The sequence below is a fragment of the Erpetoichthys calabaricus genome, chromosome 1 (genome assembly GCF_900747795.2).
Source record: "Erpetoichthys calabaricus chromosome 1, fErpCal1.3, whole genome shotgun sequence".
NCBI lineage: Eukaryota > Metazoa > Chordata > Cladistia > Polypteriformes > Polypteridae > Erpetoichthys > Erpetoichthys calabaricus.
Genome location: NC_041394.2, coordinates 35,069,500 through 35,091,094, shown reverse-complemented (window position 1 = coordinate 35,091,094; position 21,595 = coordinate 35,069,500). Strand labels below are relative to the sequence as shown.

Sequence of the window (21,595 nt, the reverse complement as noted above, 5' to 3'; positions counted from 1 at the left end):
GGCACACACTAGGGACAATTTGGGATCGCCAATGCACCTAACCTGCATGTCTTTGGACTGTGGGAGGAAATCCACGCAAACACGTGGAGAACATGCAAACTCCACACAGGGAGGACCCGGGAAATGAACCCAGGTCTAACTGCGAGGCACAGAGTTATAGTGCCTTAAAATACTAAAGAGTGTATACAGAGTAGAGTTAGTTGACAATTTTATACAACTTGGACAGAGGTAGGTTGACTGGATTTTTCAGTGACATGGCAAAAGTGAACGACGAGACATGCAATCGCATTCAGGGCATTGCCTTTTCTTCTAGGTATTCACAATTACTTTTTGCCCAAAACTGCATTCAAAACTGTCTTCCTTGGCATGGCTAGCAGGTTGCTTTTGCCATCTTGGACAGTCAGTATGGAGAAAAGAGTAGGAATTTAATTTAGTAAACACTTAGAAAAAGAACAAAAAGTGGTAACTTTGTGGACTAAAATGTTATGAGCTTTAAATTTTGTGCCTGCTCCTTTTGATTGTTATAATGTTGTTTTTTTTTACTTATTTTTTAATTTATTTCTACCAGTTGGGATTTTTAACCATGGAGATTTTGTATTCTATGTTGGGTTTTCACTGGGGCTTTACTGAAGATGTTTAAATTTTAATTTTTACAGATTCGTTGTTATTCACAAACCCCACAATTTGTTTATTTGTGGCCCCAGATATGACATGGAATTCCATGTCACTGAACAACAGTATATAAGCTTGTCCCTGGTGACCTTTCCTTATGCAAGATTGCAGATAATTGTAAACCTCTTTGTGCTTTTAGAAATAATCTATTTTGTTTTAATCTCCCAGTTTAAGACTTTTTTGCTAATCCTTTTGACTTTGATTGTTGGCTCTCATTAAAAGACTTTTTAGTAATTTCTCAGTTACAGTTTTTGCTTGCCTGACTACAGCATCTTCTCTTCTGATCTCTTAATTTCTTGCTTCTTTCAGAACACTAATAAACTTGTAGATATTTCCTCTCCAGAGTTAGAGGAGTCCATGTTACGATATGTCCAGTTTAATCATTGCCTGCAATATATAAACAGGATGCAACTTTGAGACTTTAGACATTAATAAATTGGTTCTAATAATTGCACATTACAATTACCTTTTCATTTTAATGGTCTTATGTTTTCAAAATGTCCACAATAAGACAAATTGTGAAACCTTTGGTTACTGGACACCTAAAAGTGTTTATTTCAAGAAACAAAAAGTATCACAAAGGGTAAAGCAAAAACCAAAAGCAAACAAACCTAAGAACCCAAAAAGAAGCACATAAAAAAGGAAGGGGATGAGACCAGTAAATCCTATCAAAACAAAAAATTACAAAACAGGAATACAAAAGGTAAACTCAGTGCCAAAGCTGTTAATCCATCATCCAGTAACCCAGCTTCATGAAGTGGACCTGCCTCCTTGGGCAGCACATGCAGGACAGAGGGCAAAAAACCAAAAACACTAATACTTATAACCTTAACATAATACAACTTTGAAAAATAACAAATAAATAATATAGAACAAACCCAAAAAAGAATTAATAGTAAAATATACAAAATAATAAGGTAAATAAACAGAAAAAGTACTTGTCCCAAAAGCACACAAGTCCAATAAATACTTCCAATAATGCCCACTAGTGGGGGGTATACTGCCAAACCCTAGCTAGATGATATAAAAAGATTCATTCCTTACAAAAAGTTTTCCAATTAATAAGGGCAGTTGCCAGTTGGTGATTGGCAGGGGGTCCCATCTCTTACTGAACCACCCACAAAACACAAGGAACATAACACAGGCATTGACAACAAATCAGAAAATAAACAAAAGTAAAAAAGTAAAGAACAAAAAAAGTCAAGAACATGATGGTGCAGTGATTACTTCAAAACTTCAGTCATGCTTACAAATGTCCTGTGAGAATTTTGAGAAATGTGACATATGTCCGTTGTTTTCGGTTATCAGTATATAATATTGCTTTGCCTGTGAACTGAGCAGCAAACTAAATGTGACTTCAGGGTCCTCCCCACACCGAGACCAGAACAGAACAAAGTGGACATCTTTGCACCCTACTGCTAGCAGAGACGCTTTCAAAGTGGAAGGCACACTGGGTAACTGCACACTGCTGGATCTCTGCTACACATTCTAGTAGTGCCCTCTGACTTCCAAGACCTCACAAAGAAGACAGAGGCAACACAGAGACAAATGGTGCCAAGAAAAGGGACTCACCCCCTTGGAACTTCTCTCATTTTTATTGTTATTCAGCATTGCATCACAGTGAATTAATTTTGGCTTTTTTGATACTGATAAACAGAAAAAGAGCCTTTAATGTTAAAGTAAAAGCAGATCAGTGCAAAGTGGTCGAAATTAATTACAAACATAAAACACTGCATTGTGTTGTGACTTGTGACCTTCTACAGTGCTTAAGTAAGTTTTATTACCGCTTATCTAAACCAAAGTTACAAAATGCTGCACATCAAATTAAAATGCATAAAACAATACAAAGAATAATACAGTAAAACAAATGCAAATGTAAAAAAATTGATAAAAGCCATGGGAAATGTCTTAAGGTATTTGTCAAATCAGATCATCTCAAATCATAAAAAAGACTGCAAAAGCACAGTTGAATTTTAATTTTAGCATAGATCAAGGCATGACCAACAGGCCTTAATTTGGGGGTCTAACAGATCTTTTACTATGGTACAACAATTCATAAATATTTTTTGTGGCTTCACCTTGTAGTGTGGAAGCACCAGTGGTCTCATGTGTAAAACCTTGTTTAGATTCTATAGTAAAATTTTGTTTATGATCAAAAGGGAAAATAGCATATTATTAAAAAAAAAAAAAAATCTTGTGCAGGAGACGAGACGTGATCTTCTCGGAAGACAATTTGACGTCCCGCAAGAGACACTTTAACATCACGCGAGACAAGGCAGTGAGACAACATTTAAAACAAGTTCACGAACATCTAACCTAGCAGTTGTTGGAATGCTTTTGGCAGACACACTTCATGTGCTCCCAGCTCTTAAAACAACAACAAGCGACAAGCAGAATACTCAGCTTGCCAGCAGCAGCAAGCCAGCAGATGATCCGAGCGCATCTCCTTAGCATGCGTTCAGCCCCCCTGCCCCCTTCATAACGCGAGTGGTGAAGACGCAAAGTGGCAAAAGGACAGCTGCTGTAAAGGCTTTTAAATGATCGATGTGCAGCTTGCCAGCAGATGATCCGACCACTTCTCCTTAGCGTGTGTTAAGCCCCCCCCTCCCCCTTCACAACATGAGCGGCAGAGACATGAAGTGGCAAAATGACAGCTGTTGTACAGGCTTTTAAATGATCGACGTGCAGCGCGACAAACAGAGCAGGCAGCTCGCCAACAGCAGCAGAAGAAAGACAGAAGATGATCCGATGGCATCTCCTTAGTGTGCATTCAGCCACCCCAAGTTACGTTATTTATCTCAGATCAACTTAAAACTGTGCACACATGCAGGTGCATTTATATATGTTAGTAACCATATATAGTTTGAAAACACCCTTTTTTGAATATTCATGATCTAATCTTCTTATATAATATGCTACCGTGGCTGTCTGTAGCTCGCAAACCATTTGAACTATTGACCTGAACTTTGGTACACATATACTAAGCAATGTCTACTATTGTTTTGGGGTGATGATTGACCTCCAAGGTTATTCCTCTTTTTATTTTTATTTTATTGTAGAATCAATTCTTGGCAGCGGCCAGCAGGGCGTCCATGGGGCACATGCGTACGGGCGCAGTTCTTATCCCTACCACCTTCGCCGTCACTTCCCCTACCTCTTCATATCTTACAGTAAATCATTCTTGTGGCAGATTGAAGGCTTAAGTGCCAACTTAAGTGAAAAATTAAGTAATTGCAACACAAACACTGTGTTTTTGACTTAATCAGTTTTAACGCGAAAAGATGCCGACGAAAGAAGAGAAGAAGCGGGCTGCTAAGGTGGAGAAAAGACGAGCTGCTCGAGAAGCAGCAAGTGCATCAACCTCTGAGCAAACGAATGCTAAACGTACAGAGAAAGAGGATGAAAACTAGAAAAGCTCAAGTCAAGTGTATTGACTGCACGTTATGCAGTGCGCCATTACTGGTCACCATATTAATTTACTCATGTTCCTGAACAACCCCTTTACTACAAAACAATGGAATAATAGGGGAAATAAGGCAGAAAACAAAACTTAAGTGCATGTGAACTTCAGTTGTTACTGACTGAAGTAGAGAATCACAAAAATTTTCTTTTAAAGAAAACAAAAAGTGGGAGCAGCTATGTGGGGACAGCAATAGTATTGTGTGTCCATACAATGGCCAGACTGCTGCCAGTACATATGACACAGGAGGTATGAGGCATGCGCCAAAACAAAGATTTTAAGGACATTCTTATTGATCTTGTAAAAAAACAAAATTATTTCACGAAGTAAATGTCAATGTTGCAATACATACAAGTCTCTTTACATTCAACATTCAACATCCAAATGTCTATGAACTGCAATTGCGGTGATGCCTTTAGACTGTCCATATTTGTGGGCTGTGTTGTGCAGCCATCACAAGGCAGCAAACCTTTGTGGGTCTGTACAGCAGTGTGTCACCTGACGAGTCCAAACACTGCCATCTACCTTTTAATGAAACAATGGTCCATTCTATGATTGATCGTGTGCAGGAATGCATTTTGTTATATCTACTCTCTTGTGGTGCACCCACTATCACTTGAAAGAAAGATCATGGAAATTGTTTTTAATGTAGTAAACTAAATTGTAATCCCATCATTTAGGCTTACTTACCAAGATGCCAAACATCACACACAGTGTGATCCTGAATTCTGTTTTCCACACTACTGTATGATAAAAGAAAAGAATCATGGATTGAGCTCCACAACAGCATGAGTCAGACACATTTGAGCATCACATATTATTTGTATATTGATTGAATGAAAGAATTCATTCCATGATGAGGCCTTTATTTCCACTTGCGTGCAGTCAATTACTCTGATTACATTAGTAAAATCAGCAGTTGCTAATTTCACTTTGATCTTGGTTTGCTCACCATGACTGTAAGGATATTGCATGTATCTGGGTAGCATCTTAGGTATATCATCCCATGCATATGGCTTGACACTGCACAGGGATATCAGCAGCTTTCCTGACTGGTCAGCCAGTTCATGCTGAAAATCTCCATCACCAAATACTCTATGGTTATTAAAACCTGTACTGGAAAAGTGATTACGTGATTTCTGCATGATGGCCTCTGCAATGTAGGCTCCAATTCCGCACACAACTCCAAGTGAATGGTTCTAGGAAGTCTAAATCACCTTATAAGCCGGTCATCAGCATGAAAATTTGCTTATGTCTGTCTTTGGTGATATCTACCAAAAGAGCTAACACTGCCATTGCAGAGTTAATACCATACAACAAACAGCACACCCTTTTTATAAACAGAATAATAAAATGTAATTAATGTTGTGTATGAATTAGACCAACACTGAAGAATGCTGTTTTTTTTTAAATTTTATTTATTAATTTTATTGTAATCATTCCATACAAATAGATTAATTTATAACAAAAAAGAATTGAAGACAAATCAAACCCCATCCTTGAGAAGGAGAGCTTAGCCAAAGGAGAATTGCTTAGGGCTTTTTAATAAGGCAATCATAAACAAAAGAAAGGAAGAAATATATATAGATAAATAAAAATTGAAGAAGGGAAATAAATGCGGTAATAGTTATTTCTCTTATTCTAAAATAATATTGATTAGATCCTGCCAGGTTTTGAAAAAATTCTGTACAGATCCTCTAATTGAGAATTTGATTTTTTCCAATTTCAAATAATATAAAACATTGATTTCCCACTGACTTATCAGAGGAGAGTTAGGATTCTTCCAATTTAACAAAATAAGTCTGCTTGCCAAAAGTGTAGTGAATGCAATCACCGTTTGCTTGTCCTTCTCCACTTCAAGTCCGTCTGAAAGAACACCGAACACAGCTGTTAATGGGTTAGGAGGGATTGTGACCCCAAGGCTGTCTGAAAGGCACTTAAAAATTTTGGTCCAAAATGATGTTAGTTTGGTGCAGGCCCAGAACACGTGACCCAGTGAGGCAGGAGCTTGGTTGCAGCGTTCGCAGGTTGGATCTTGCCCTGGAAACATTTTGGACAGTTTTAAGCGAGACAGATGAGCTCGATATATAATTTTTAGTTGAATAATTCTATGCTTTGTGCATATGGAGTTCGAGTGAATTCTCTGCTTTGCTACCTTCCACTCCTTTTCTGATATATTGATTAAGAGATCTTCTTCCCAATGTCCTCTTGGGTCTTTGAAAGGTAGGGACTCTAATAAGATTTTATATAATGTGGAAATGGTGTTTAATTCCTCCAAATTGAGCAGTATTTTTTCCAGCATGGTGGAGGGTACAAGGTGAGGAAAATCGGGCAGTTTCTGTTTAACAAAATTTCTAATTTGAAGATAGTGAAAGAAATGTGTAGTTGGGAGGTTGAATTTGGAACGTAATTGTTCAAAAGATGCAAATATGTTGTCTATATAAAGATCTCTGAGCATTTTAATCCCAAAACTTTTCCAGGTATTAAAAACTGGATATGTTTGCGAGGGTTGAAAGAGGTGATTCTCTTGCAGAGGTGCCACGGATAAAAGATTTTCCATCTTAAAATGCTTTCTAAGTTGGTTCCATATTCTGAGTGAGTAAAGCACAATTGGGTTATTAGTATATTTGCGATAACTTGGCATTTATTGGAGCGCAGAGCAGGGAGTATAAAGAAGTACTACAGGATAGAATGCTGTTTTGAGAAAGCACGTCAGTTAACTGTCATTAGTTCAATAACATTGAAATGTGACTGAGTTGTCATTGAAATGTGCAATGAAATTAGATTTTCTATTCGATTTAATGTCCTGCCACCTGGATCGTGGACTATCTTAAAGACAGACCTCAGTATGTGCGTCTCAGGAACTGCAGGTCTGACATTGTGGTCAGCAACACAGGAGCGCCGCAGGGGACTGTACTTTCTCCGGTCCTGTTCAGCCTATATACATCGGACTTCCAATACAACTCGGAGTCCTGCCACGTGCAAAACTTCACTGACAACACTGCTATCGTGGGCTGCATCAGGAGTGGGCAGGAGGAGGAGTATAGGGACCTCATCAAGGACTTGGTTAAATGGTGCGACTCAAACCACCTACACCTGAACACCAGCAAAACCAAGGAGATGGTGGTGGATTTTAGGAGGACCAGGCCCCTCCTGGACCCCGTGATCATCAGAGGTGACTGTGTGCAGAGGGTACAGACCTATAAATACCTGGGAGTGCAGCTGGATGATAAATTGGACTGGACTGCCAATACTGATGCTCTGTGTAAGAAAGGACAGAGCCGACTATACTTCCTTAGAAGGCTGGCATCCTTCAACATCTGCAATAAGATGCTGCAGATGTTCTATCAGACGGTTGTGGCGAGCGCCCTATTCTATGCGGTGGTGTGCTGGGGAGGCAGCATAAAGAAGTTCTTGTTCTTGTTCTTGCATTGCCAATTCAAGATACAGAGACAAAATTCTGCAGCTTGAACTGATATTTAGAAAATGGAATCTTTTCAGTATTTTATAATTTGTCCAAGTAATTATCCTTCACTTTGTCGTCCTGATAGAGCTACCTATGTCAATTTTAAGCACCAAAGAATTCAATTCTGCCATCAGAATTTTGTTTAGATCTTTAATTTTTTTTTTCTGATGCCATTTTGTTTTGCAGAAGGTACCGTTATTTTGTGGGTTTTGCATTACTCTTTTTGGGTATCTGAAATTGGATCAGACTGAATGTACTACTTACTTTAATAACTTGTATTTAAAAACAAAGCTCTGCCTTTTGACTTTGATTTTTGGTTTACAATTTGTCTTTGACGTTCCTCTGTTTTTGACTTTCAGCTTTACTGAGCCTCACTGTTTAATTATTTGGACTGACTGCCTTTTTTAGAGTCAGTGCAACTTTTTTCATTTTTTTTTTATTTAGCCGATAATTTTATCCAAAATGAATTAAAAAATACAAGTATATGGTGCAAGGGCTCCCTTATTTCTAAGCTGATTCCTCTTTCATTTATGGTTCAGTACTTTATTAAATTAAAATAATGGGATCTGAATAAGTAGAAGATTGATAAGAGAGTCTATCAAATTATTTAACACATTTTCACAAATGAGTTTAGAATTGCAATAACTATACTGTGTTGTGTTGGGCTTGTATCATCACTACAAGAGAGTCCCACTCTATCACCAAACTAATTAAAAGGGCAGACTCAGTTATGGGACACACTCTGGACCCACTGGAGGTCTGTTACTTAATAAGCTGCTGTGAAAAGTCAAATTTCTGCAAGGAGACAAATAAAATTCGGTGCATATGGTGACTTTCACAGCAAACTTTTTTCTAAGGTGCTTTATGTGCAGAATGCACTTTTTCAGTGGTGGGTTGAACTGTGTGGCTGGATAGGGGTGGTCTTGAGCCATCCCTAACCACAGCAACAGCCAGACAAATCCAGAGTCTATTCAGAACTTGATTATTAGAGCTTTTAATGTTAGCAGAACATGGAAAAAGAGGATTACATGCACAAGATAATGGCAGGGCCCATAAAAATACCTGCATACCCTCATGGACCTGCCTATACACTCTTGACCCCTACTCCTGTTCTTCATTCTTTATCTTCCAGTCTCTTCTACCACCTTGTCCTCATCACCTGGCAAGCCCTTGCTTTCCATATCTGCCTGGCTTGAAAGCTCTTCAAATGAGAGTTTGAAAACCCTCTTAATGAATATCCTAACAATAATTTTGGTTTCACCATTAGTACAGGGTCATCATAGACTAAAGCAAGGAAGCTGTGTGTACATGTGTGGATTTGCCACTGCCAAGACTTGAAACAATGCAAATCTTCTTCCTTCAGCTCTGGTGATGTGTCTGTAAGGAGCATGAATAGGCAGCTTTGTTGAAGATGTGATCCAACAGCTCATACAGTATATGAGACGCACACCACCAGTTGTTTGGCCTGCAGCAGTACCCAGATCTACAAAAAAAGCCTGTAAAAGGTAAATACATTTTTTATCCACACTGGCAGGAATTCTATTTTTCTTTTCTTCCGTGTTTAACATCATTAATTTCTCCAATTACAAGGGCATTCTGTTTGGAATTTAATTGCAGAAATCCTGTTGAGATAGCCACATTTCAGCACAGCTTTCTTTGTAATTGTGTTCCAAAAGAAATATGTGGCTTCTTTACACATGAACGACACATTGACAACAAAGAGGCTGTGTGGAGGGGGCACTTCTCTTGAACTCTGACATGCTGACACCAAAGAATGCAGGGCTCTGTAATGACACGCTCAGCTTAGCTGCCGTGCTGGTTGACTCTTGTACTGTGCAAATCAAACTGCTCTGTGGATACCCCATGTGACCCCCAGTCTGTTCTTTTTTAACTTCATATTTGTTTTCACTGTTGGTTTTCTTTTGTGTCCTTTTGTATGCTGGTTATACTCAGCCTGGTTTTTGTTCCTCCTTTATGCGGTTCTTGTTCTTGCATTGCCAATTCAAGATACAGAGACAAAATTCTGCAGCTTGAAATGATATTTAGAAAATGGAATCTTTTCAGTATTTTATAATTTGTCCAAGTAATTATCCTTCACCTTGTCGTCCTGATAGAGTTACCTATGTCAATTTTAATCAGACAAAACGCATGCATAGACACCCCCATCATTATTCTCAGTATATTAAGTTGAACCTCACCTGTAAGAAGAATGCTGGGACCAAATCTGGGAATTAGTCCTGGGAGGGATGTTTGTGCCTGGTAATTCACCAAAAAAGCTGCATGGAACCCGTCTGTAGTCTCACTATCAAAAAGGCAAAAGGTGGATACTGGTGCAGTGGAAATAGGAAATATCCTGTCTGACATAAACCCTCAAGGAAATCAAAGTCTTTGTGTAATGCATATATTTAATCTGCATGGTAATCAACAACAACATCTATTTATATTGCATAGTTTCCAACATAGGTGTAGCCTTGCTTTACAAGTGATAAAAAATATATTAAAGAGTTATGGGTTCCTACATGTCAAAACCACTGAGGGGACAAAAGAAATATACGCTGCAACATAAACAATAATCTAATAATAATAATCCTGAAACTGGCATGGCACAGGATACACAGATTAGACAAAATAAATTTAAACATCCAACACGTCAACAAGACTGCAACTCTGGCTTTGAAAGCATTACTAACAGCTGATTTAATTTAAAGCATAAGCATCCCTCAAAAGGGATTTACAGAAAAACTTGCATTAAAACTCAACAAATACCATTTGCCGCTGTTCACCATCATCTGTGACTTGACTGAATTCAATCTTCACATTCACATCTGCCATATGAAGGAGAAAAACAAAATACGCAAATAAATGTATTGTGAAAAGTGACAATTAATAAATAAAAACACAATGATATGTGAGCATAAGTAATTACGTTTGTGATGAAATATGTTTTTGCTGTTTTTCATGTATTTACTAGCTGAGCTACCTGTCTAAGACAGGTTGAAATCCAAGTAATCAATGTAGACCTCATGTTTTTATTTGACTCATGAGATGTTCATTTGGTCTGGAATAATAATATGCACCCGATCCCTCTCCCTTACGGAGGCCCTTTCCTCTTTGGATAGAGGTGCCCATTTTCAGGGCTTCCTTTTGGCATCGCTTGAAAAACTAAAAATTCTTACAGTCAACATGTTTTGCGGGGAAAATGCGGTGGTGGTCTCTACTGCATTGGCCTTGTTTAGTGACTCTTGCCTAATGTCATGTTGGGGCTTTAGTTTCCCATCGATTCATTGCTATTTTCACGCATACATTGCCCAACATGCAAAGTTATCAGTTATTAGTATTACAAATATAAATGTCCTTAATATGGCCTGAGAGGGTGCAAGAAAGTCCCTAACTGGCTCTCCTGTTGCTGGCAAATAAAGTTGGGCACCAGAATAGGCCAATAAGAGCAATTTTCTTATTTTCTGAGCATTATTTGGTATTTTTATTATCATTTTTGATATTTTGACACTTCAACTTGTTTTGCCTATTTAAAAAAATTTCTTCCTAAACATTGAAACCAGACAGACACACAAATACATAGACACACACACAGAAACATGTCATTTTATTTGGGTGGATTTAATTATTTTTTCACTTATTTATTTTAATGACACTGCAGAAATATGCCTTGAAATGAAAATTGATTTTCACCCATCAAAGCCGTGAGGGTGTGTTTAGGATCGGGAGGACAGCTGCCCCTAGTCTGCCCATAGATGACCCTTATGAAAAAAGGTAAACTTAAAGAATCTCTTCTTTGTAAGTCTTTAATTGTTAAAGTGGTAAAAGCCAATATTGTTACTTATTATTTGTTTGACACCTTTATCCAGGATGACTTATAGCATTTGTCATGCAATTGGTTACTTTTCTTGTTTTTTTCCAATTGGAGCACAGGCAGGTGAAGTGACTTGCTCATGGCCACACAGTGTCAGCAGCAGGATTTTAACCCACAATGTCAGGCTTTGAACACGACACTGCCTGCCTGCACTGCCAATATCCAATTTAATAACATGTGCTATGGTCAGATGATCAGAGAATAGTAGAGCAAAGCAAAAACTCAACCTGGAGAGGGTGCTGAAGAAAATAAAACAAGTGGATCCAAGGTCAAAAGGCTGCCCAATCCACTCGTGAGTACTTAAATATGATAAAAATAATGCAATATTACCACGAATGTTGTTGACAAAAAATTCTAGAAGATATAACACTATAGGCATTATTATAGTGGTAGTATTGTTTCCAGCATTAGAAGTGGCTATGGAGTACTTTGGCCAGGTGGCAGTGTTGCAGAGTTATATTGCAGGATCCCAGATAGACAAAACAGTGAAAAGAAGTTATTATTAACTTCAAAATACAAAATAAGCAATGACATCTTACATGAAGTGACTTCTGAAAAGGATTTAGTGGTTTAAGTGGGTACACACAGATCATCTAGGCAATGTGCAGAAGCAACTAAAAAGACAAATATTATGTTAGATTGTAAAAAGCATTAAATATAAATTAAGGGATATTATGGTCCTAGTGGGACTGCATCTGAACTTGTGTGTGCAGTTCTGGTCACCATGCTGCAAAAAGACAAAGCAGCACTAGAGACTGTGCAGAGGGAAGCAACAAATCTCGACTTGGTGTAACTTTGGACAATTGAGGAATGGACAAACTTGTTGGGCTAAATGGCCTGTTCTCGTCACAATTATTCTAATGTTCCAAACAGGTCTATCTGGGGACTAAATGGTCCATCCTACTATGACAGGCTAAGAGAATTAAATCTATTTTTCTTCTCTGAACAGAGAAGGCTGCATGAGGACCTAATCCAGGTCTTCTGAATTTTCAAATGCCTCAATAAGGTTGATCCAGCACAATTCTCCAAATTATACAATGAATTACATACTCCTGGACACCAGTAAAAATTAAGGGAAAGTACAGTTATGACAGAAGTCAGGAAGTATTTTGTAACACAAAGAGTCATAGGAATCTGTAAAATGCCATTTACAAGAAGCAGAAACCTTGACAATTTTTAAAAGTATTAGGATGAGCTCATGGGAGGGACAATGTTGCTATTAACTGTCAAACTCTTATGTGTTTTAAGAAGTGAAAAGTTAGATCTAGCTTTAGCTGTAAGGTGATCATTAAAGGAATACTCTGCTCAAAAATAATATCTTTTTTATATGTTACTTACCCCAAGTAATTAGTAGTGATGGCTGAGAAAATATTTTAATCTAATTTTTTCAAGCAGAAAGGAGACAAAAAAGTTCATAACATAATTGAAGCCAAAAGTGACCTATTTTTTACAAAGGCAAACTAAGTGAAAAATATAAATGAAAAAAAAACACATACACATTACTTGTATTGCCTAATCTACACGCCAGTTATCCAGTTCTATCTGCCTCTACTCTCATTCATTGGGCAAGAGCCCGGTCTTCAGTTTAAAAAGTCAATCCCATGTGACTTTAGTTTTTTGTTTATGATGTTTGCTGATTTATTTCCAAAAGTGTCTAATGTATTTAACAATATTTTAGCAGAAAAACATGCACTTTGCACTTTTTAGGACCAATAATGATGGAAAGCAGAAGAAGCATGGTGGTAGATCCAACATTAGTAGTGTGGTGAAGGTCTTTCACAAAATGAACGCATGACTGTTAATTATGTGCCTGCAAAAGGAGTGGGAAACAATACACTGTGGGGTTTTAAATAGGACATAAAGGTTGAAACCTGAACAAATGCTAGTTAGAGAAGAAATGTCAAGGGTACTTTCATTATCATCTCTTTTGGAAATTTTAGAACAGGGGGATTATCAAGCCAGTTTGTAGGGACAAGTTAATGAGTGATGAATGGAGTAAAGCTGGCATTAGATACCTTGAGAAGACTGATGATCTGCAAAAGCAGAGAGCAAATGATCAGTCTGGATTGGGAGCGAAGGTCAGGGAGATTTAAAAGTGAAGCAGATGATAAGTTAAGTAAAAATGGATGGGGTAGGGGGTGGTCGAGGTTGGGCACATTGGCTAGAGGCAAAAAAGAGGCACAGAGAGCTTTTATATTCCCTCGTAGAAGGAGAAAGAATCAGGATTAAAGAAAATAAAGGATCATGTTGGTCATTTTTAAGCAGATGCTGGGTTTGCCCTTCCTCTTTAGTATGGTCGAACATGTAAGAAAGAATTCCACTATATTTTTTATACGTGCTATTATTACTACTACTGCTTCTAGCTGATTCAGTCATTACTAGACTGTATGAGATGCTCTCAAACTTTCAAAATTAGCATTTGTTGGAGGACAAGGCATCACATTTTTAAAATGCTTTACATAGTGGGCATCGATAGGTGATACATAAAAAATTAACAAGTTATGGATCTTTACATATGAATTATTATATACTAGGTTATAAGGTCACAGATGTTATGCATTGCCTTTTAAATTGAGCATTGAAATGTTCTTTATAAAACAGACACTTGTCATCTGATTATGAATTTGTACATATGAATTAATATGTGTTGAAGGCAAAGGCATTTTATAGTGCCTCTCACAACGAGCAATTGAAGGTTCTGTAAAAATGAAAGATGTGAATTTGTATGTATTAATAAATATTTGCTGAAGGACAAGGTCACAAGCAGTACATAATACATGTTACACTGAGTACTGAAATTTGCTATAAGCACATCCAAGAATTCACTGTACTCTGTACACATGACAATAATGCCTTTGTAAATCTGTACAACATTCATTAATTGGACATGGCTCTATACCTATTTTTTATATTTGTTAGAGGACAGGGCCTCTGATATCATATTGCCTTTAAAAATGAGCGTTGACAGGTATCATCCATCTGTTTTCTCATCCTTCTGATAAATCCGCTACAGGGTTGCTGAGAGCCAGAGCCTATACCAGCATCATCGACCACAAAAAATAAGACACACTTCAGGCCAGTTTAGATTTGGTGATCAGCCTAACATACTGTACACATCTTTGAATTTTGTGAGGAAAACAGCAATGCCTAGAGATACATCCATGCAGAGGATATTTGCCTAGACGAGAGTGAAGGTGCAAACTTCATACAGGCAGTGAGTTTAGAGCCCAGTTGCCTAAGGAACTTGGGAGTTTAGAGCCCAGTTGCCTAAGGAATTTGGGAGTTTAGAGCCCAGTTGCTTGGAAAATTTTTGAGCAGTGCTCAACATCAATGCACTGCACCCCCCTATGAAGATTTATTAACTGGTTATGAGTCTATTTAACTGAATCAATAGTTGCTAGATGACTAGGGCACATAGAATCGTGTGTAAATACACCCCATGGGAAATGTTGACTTTTGCAACATATTTGAACAGCCTAATGGTAGATCTTAATATAAACAGTGCCTACAGATAATGGTGGTATACTTTAATAAAAACTCAGGAGAAAATTGCTTTTTCAATTCTTTATTTAGCAGGAACATCAATAGAATGGACTACTGGGGAAAATGTAGGTACACCATTGGCTTCAGAGGCTGGTTTTTGCTTCCTTTCGCAGAAATTAGTTCTTGTAGGTGTTTTACATAAATGCTAACTAGTCTCTGACATTGGCATGGTGAAATTTTGGACCACTTCTTTATACAAGATTCAGTTGTGTGATGTTTGTGTGTTTTCTTGCTTGTACTGCTCATTTCAAATCCCCCCACAATACTTCAATGGGATTCAACTCATGGCTTTGACTAAAACTCTCCATGACCCTTCATTTCTTCTTTTTGAGCCATTAATGGTTTTGCTAGTGTGCTTTGGATCATAATCATGTTGAAATGTCCATTTCTGGTTCAATTTCAAGGTCATGATAGATGGACTCACATTCTGCTCAAGCACACTTTGATGTGATGCAGAATTCATAGTAGACTCAATAACTGCAGGCTGCCCAGCTCCTGTGGCAGTAAATTAAACCCAAACCAGAACATTTCAAGCATGACGCTTCACCGCTGGTATTAGGTTCTTCTCATGAAATGTTGTCTTCTGTTTGTACCAAACATGTTTACTGTTACTGTGGCCAAACAACTCTCTCTTTGATTCATCTGTCCACAGCACATTGTTCCAGATGGCCTGGTTTTTGCCTAGATGTTCAATGGCAAACAGTAGTCTTGCTCTAATGTTCTTTTTGGACAGCAAAGGCTTTTTTTCCTGGCACGTACCTCGCATGCAAGTCAAATTTGTGCAATCTCATTTTGATTGTAGGTGCATACACTTTGACAGCACCTTTCGCAAGGGTTTCCTGCAAATCCTACACACTGAAAGTTTTGAGTTTTTAGAGAGTTCTTTTAGTATCAAGTGGTCATTTCTTGGCTGAATTTGCTGGGCCAGCCAGTCCTGGACAAATCAGCAATCGTTTGAAAACTACACCACATGACTGTGGAAAATTTTTTGAAATACCTTGCCAGACTCATAGGTATTCACAACCTTCTTTCTAAGGGTCTTGGAGAGCTCTTTTGATCTTGGCATGATGACAGCACACACATCAACAACAATGAAAACACCAGACCCCCCAGTATCTGTGGTTTAAATAAGACAGGTTTCATCTTCATACTCCTTAAGGATGTTCTAATAATTAACACTTAATCTTGACCACCTGATTGTTTTTTTTTTTTTTACAGATACAAAGTGGTGATAAATGTGGGGGTGTAGCCTACATACTTATTCCATGTAACAAATCTGCATTGTTGGTAACTTACACTATAAGAATGAATACACCATGTCAATTTTATTGATTATTTGTTCATGTATATTGCCTTTATCTGTGGGCACTGTTTGTATGAAGATCTACTGTTTGCCAATTTCATATATGTTGCAAAAGTCAGCAATTTTCATTGCGTGTACTTACTTTTTTACATGACTGTACATATACTATTCATTATAGTGATCTCAGATTCTGTGTAAAATAAAAAACATTTTGTTATGAGCTTTAACATCTTACTGCTTGAAACATTAATATTATATTAATCGTAAACATAAAATAAAGATCAGTTTGTTAAGAGCCTTTACACCACACTGCTTTAAACTTTATATTATTCGTAAGCATAACAATATGTGTAAAATAACATTAAAAAATTAGGTAAGAAAAAAAAAATATCTTGGGAATAGAAATCATCTTAATTGTACTAACCTTCTCTAATTGCTCTTCACTTACTTATCGGATGTGTGAGGGGATTTGATTATCACTTTTTTACATAATAATTTTGCACGAAAAAACTAAGACATGGCCTCGCCTTCGTACGCTTGTTTTACAGAGAAATAGTCCGCCCCTTTAAATGCGCATTCCATGTCGCACTGTATGAACTTGTCAGTAATTCCTGTTTACACCTCGGCGAAACCAACCTTGAATAGCAAATAGAAACTAGGAAGGCCGCGACATTCTCGCGCCCTCTCATTGGTGAAAATGTAAGTTCAATGTTTCCTCATGATTGGCCAGTTCCTGGAGAGGCTGGGTAACATGAAACTGTTGCCATTATGGATCTGTGTAAATCGGTCGAGTACGGCGGCGCTGAAAGGTATAAGAGCCAAAATGGCGGGCGCAGATGTTCCAGTTTCAGCATGGGTTCGAGGCCGGGCGTTTACGGGGCCGCTAATCTGTGGCAGTGAGAGGGGCGGTCACGTGAACTCAGAGGCCAGCTGCCTAGCTCCAATATGGTGGTGAGTTCGGCGGCTGTTTGCCTCTGCCTCTTGGCTGTGTACATCTCCGCCTCCCGGCTCGTTTGCTGTACCCCGCTCCCCGTCCAGGTTTTGGGGGTCCGGCTAGAGAATCCGGGGCCGGTGGCGTCTTTGCGGACAGGGGTGGTCCTTTCAGACCCCAACACTACCTTCACACTCCGATTGTACGGTTCCAACCTGCTCAATGCGAGTTGGCCGTGGCTGGCCTTCGCTAGTGGTAGTGGTGGCGGCGTTCCCTCGGAATCTGACCCGTGTCACGATGCCAAACTGCGAAGTTCGGCCACTTTCCATTTGGAAAGCTCCGTGGAAAGTAGGGGTCGCTCGGACTCCGCTTTGGTCCTGGTGCGAGTTACCGGTGCCGATGTGGCTCACGTGTATCACCTGTGCACCCGCCTAGAACAGGAGGGCAAGTGGAAGTCTTTTCCGGGCCACAACGTACTTTTTGTCCAGCAGGAGCCTGAGCCCCCGCCGCCTCATCCTCTCTGGCTCCTTGCCCTGTTCGTCGCGCTGCTGCTGCTTGCCTCGGCCGTCTTCAAGAGCGTCCACCTGAGTCTGTTGTGGTTGGACCCGCTCGAGCTGTATGTGCTGCGCTCATGCGGTTCCGAGAAAGAGAAAAAGTGTGCCAAACGTCTGGAGCCTGTACGCCGGCGGGGAAACTTCTTGCTATGCGCCCTGTTACTGCTAGGCGCCCTGGGCCACACCGCCTTAGGGGTCCTAACCTACCGCGTCCTCGGTTCCACGGTCCCCGCAGTGTTCATCAGTGGACTCATGCTGTTCTTCGTTGCGGAGCTAATCCCTCATATACTGTGCTCCCGCTATGGGTTTCGCTTGGCCCCGGGCATCACCTGGCTTGCCCAAGCCAGTATGGTGTTCACCTGCCCGCTGTCCTGTCCGCTGGGGCTCTTGCTGGATTTGACTCTTCGTAGGGACGTGAGTACTTGCTACGTGCGGGAGAAGATTGTGGACCTGATGCGCTCTAGCGATCCGTACAATGAGTTCGTCAAGGAGGAGTTTAGCCGGGGCAGTCTGCGGTACAAGACGGTGGAGGATATCCTGACACCCCTAAAGGATTGCTTCATGCTCAGCTCGGTGGCCGTCCTGGACTTCGGCACCATGTCCGAAATCATGCAGAGCGGCTACACCCGAGTGCCAGTGTACGAGGACGAACGCACAAACATCGTGGACATCTTGTATGTAAAAGACTTGGCCTTGGTGGACCCCGATGACTGCACTCCATTGAGTACCATTACAAAGTTCTATAATCACCCCTTGCACTTTGTCTTCAACGACACCAAACTGGACGCTATGCTGGAGGAGTTCAAAAAGGGTGAGTGGAAGAGCGGGGCAATTCCAGTTCAGTGCTTGCTAAAGGCAGGGACGGTTAATCTCATATTTGTAGAGCTGGCCAGTGCGTGGATGAGATGAGCAATCAGATATTAGTTTAGTTACAGTGTTAAATCGGTCACGCAGAGGTAGCGAGGACAGGCTACAATGTGGACCCAGAGTGAACAATATTCTGTGCACAGGATATGGCTATAATTGTAATGGCAATGTGGCAAGGTATTTGAGACTTTGGACATAAAACCCTGAGGTTGTGGGTTCACTTCCCGCTACTGAAGCAGTGATGATGACCAAGTCACTTCACCTGTCTGTACTCCAACTGGATAAAAAATGTAACCAGTTGTATCTCACAGATATTTGCCTTGGGCAAGGTTGTCTGCCAAGTAACTAATAATACTGGGTTTATATACTTACTGAATTGACTAGCCTCAAAACAGATTCGAGGCATAATGGCATAGGTCCACTCTAGTGTCACTTTTACCCTTAGAACTTTTTCTTCCAGAATGTTTATTTTCTTGTAAATTCATTGGATCTAGTTTATTTTTACCCCTCATTGTCCGCTTAGTGTTCAAGCTGTAGGACCTTATTTTATACATTATCCTTCAGGTTTTGTGCATATAATATGTTAACAACATGATGACAATTGGTGTGATAATAGATAGAGATGTTTTTTAATTGTTTCAATATGGTAATCTGAGCTGTCTACTATTTGGGATGAAATATAGTGAAAAATGCAGGGTTTAGGAATTCTAAATTTTCATTAACATTCTGCCTGGACCTCATAGATGGTCCTAGGGGGCATATGGAACTATACATGGCTTAATCTGTTAAACTCTGTGGCAGTGAGCAAATGATTTTACTGCTTGACCTTTGTGCTACTTTGGTGTTGATGTCTTTGTCTTGTGAAGTGTACTGGTCATTTTTGGAAGAAGCATACCTGTATAAAATCTTTTTAGCCTTTCATTATCAGTGCTGTTAAAGTTCTTAATTGGACAGATAGCTCTTATCAAATATTTTTAAATCTGCTTCTTCCAGTTCATTGCTGTGTAAACTAGAACGTGTTCAAAGCAGAAAACCAAACCTGGACAGTGCACTAGTCCATTACAGTGCCCATTCTCTCTCACACACACACACACACACACATCTCACTGACACTCAAACACAGACCAGTTCGGAATTGCCAGTTAATCTAACATGCATGTGTTTGGCGATGTAGGAGGCAAACATGCACACACTCTTTTTTCTTTTTTTTTGGTGATTTGAACCAAGGATATTGAGGTCTGTGAAACAGAATTGCTTACCATTGTGTCCCCATATTGCTCACTAAGTACATGTTCAATATATTTAAGGATATAGGGAAAAAGTTAACCAGTAATAGAGAATGATATTTTAAAGCAGACCTCTCAAAACTTTATACTTTGTCCCAAGGTTAGATGAGAACTAGAAGTATTAAAAAAGCAATAGTTGGTTGGTGCTTTATAGTGTCAGTAGGGTTATAGATGTTAATAAATAAAGCAGGAAGATTAATTTTATTTGCAACAGACACTCTCATTTTTGTGTAGTAAAAGATTAATCAACTATAACTTTCAAATTATAGATTATAAAGATATAGGGTGGGCATGGAAAAGAATCACCCACTTTGGAAATATTCACATTTTGTTTCTTTACAGCCTAAATTGAAAACCTGCACACATTCAGCTTTATTTACTCAGTGCACACTGTTACATTCTAGTCAAAGATATATAAGCAACACTTTGTTTTTTATTTATTATTTTTCCAAAGTTTAATAAAGGATTAAGCAACACTTTGTTTTTTATTTATTATTTTTCCAAAGTTTAATAAAGGATCACACTCCCATGTTAGTACTTTGTGGAATCACCTTTATCTTGAATTACAGCCTTGAGTCTGTTGGGATACCTCTGTACCAACTTTGCTTATTTAGAATAAGCAATATTTGCTCACTTATCTTTACAGAACTGTTCAAGCTCAGTTAAACTGGAAGGTGACTGCTGGTAGACTGTTAAACTTCAAATCATTCCACAGATTTTCAGTAGGGTTTAAGTCTGAGTTCTTTCTAGGCTACGCAAGGACATTCACTTTTTTTGTCCTTTATTCACTGTGGTCAATTTTGCTATGTGTGTCATTGTGATGTTGAAAAGTGAACATTCTTCCCATTTTCAACTTTCTGGCAGAGGGCAGTAGGTTTTCTTCAAGAATTTGATGGTATTTTGCCCCATCCATTTTTCCTTCTACTCCGACAAGTGCCCCAGTCCCTGCTGTCAAGAAAAAAATCCCTCAACAAGATGCTAACACCTCTGTGATCTACTGTAGGTATAGTGTATTTTGGATGGTGACTTGTATTGACTTTCCACTAGGTGTATCATTTGGTGTTGATGCCAAATAGTTAGATTTTGGTTTCATCTGACCCTAACATCTTATTCCACTTGACCTCAGAATTTTCAAGGTGTGTTTTGGCAAAGCTCAAATGAGACTTAATGTGGCCTTTCTTGAGGAGTTGCTTTTCTCTTACAACTCTCCCGTACAAGCCACATTTGTGGAGTGCTTATGATAATTGTTGTCATATGCGCACAATGACCACTCTTTGCTGTAAAGTCCTGTAACTCCTTCAGAGTTGCTATAGGCCTCTATGTAGTCTCTTTGACCAATTTCCTCATCACTCTTCCATCCAGTTTGAAGGGACTGACTGATCTGGGGACGGTCATAGTAGTACAAAACACTTTCCACTTCTTATTTATGGACTTTCCTGTGCTCCTAGGGATTGATGAAGCTTTTGAAATCTCTTTGTATTCAACTCCTGACTTGTGGTTGTCCACAATTTATCCCTGAGGTCTTTTGAAAATGTCTTGCCTCCCATAGTCAATTGTTTGCTTTCAGTTGAACTACGAAGCACTGGAATGCTCCAGGAATAGCTGCTGCTATGCTAAACTAATCACAATGTTACAGTGGATC

General features: G+C 39.1%; 1 protein-coding gene and 1 long non-coding RNA gene across 3 annotated transcripts in view; one reads left to right on the top strand and one right to left on the bottom strand.

The window, feature by feature from the left end:
• Positions 1–730: 730 nt before the first annotated feature.
• Positions 731–16,989, bottom strand: LOC127525900 (uncharacterized). Its single transcript, XR_007933515.1, has 3 exons — positions 16,740–16,989; positions 10,365–10,423; positions 731–1,059 (listed from the first exon to the last, which is right to left on the bottom strand). It is a non-coding gene; the product is annotated as an uncharacterized LOC127525900 (long non-coding RNA).
• Positions 16,990–17,132: 143 nt separating this feature from the next.
• Positions 17,133–21,595, top strand: part of LOC114648537 (metal transporter CNNM3) — a 74,429-nt gene continuing 69,966 nt past the window's right edge. For both annotated transcript variants that reach the window (XM_028797628.2, XM_028797635.2), the window contains exon 1: positions 17,133–18,611. In XM_028797628.2, the coding sequence (XP_028653461.1) occupies positions 17,261–18,611 (1,351 nt within the window). In that variant the 5' untranslated portion in view covers positions 17,133–17,260. The remainder of the gene's footprint in view (positions 18,612–21,595) is intronic.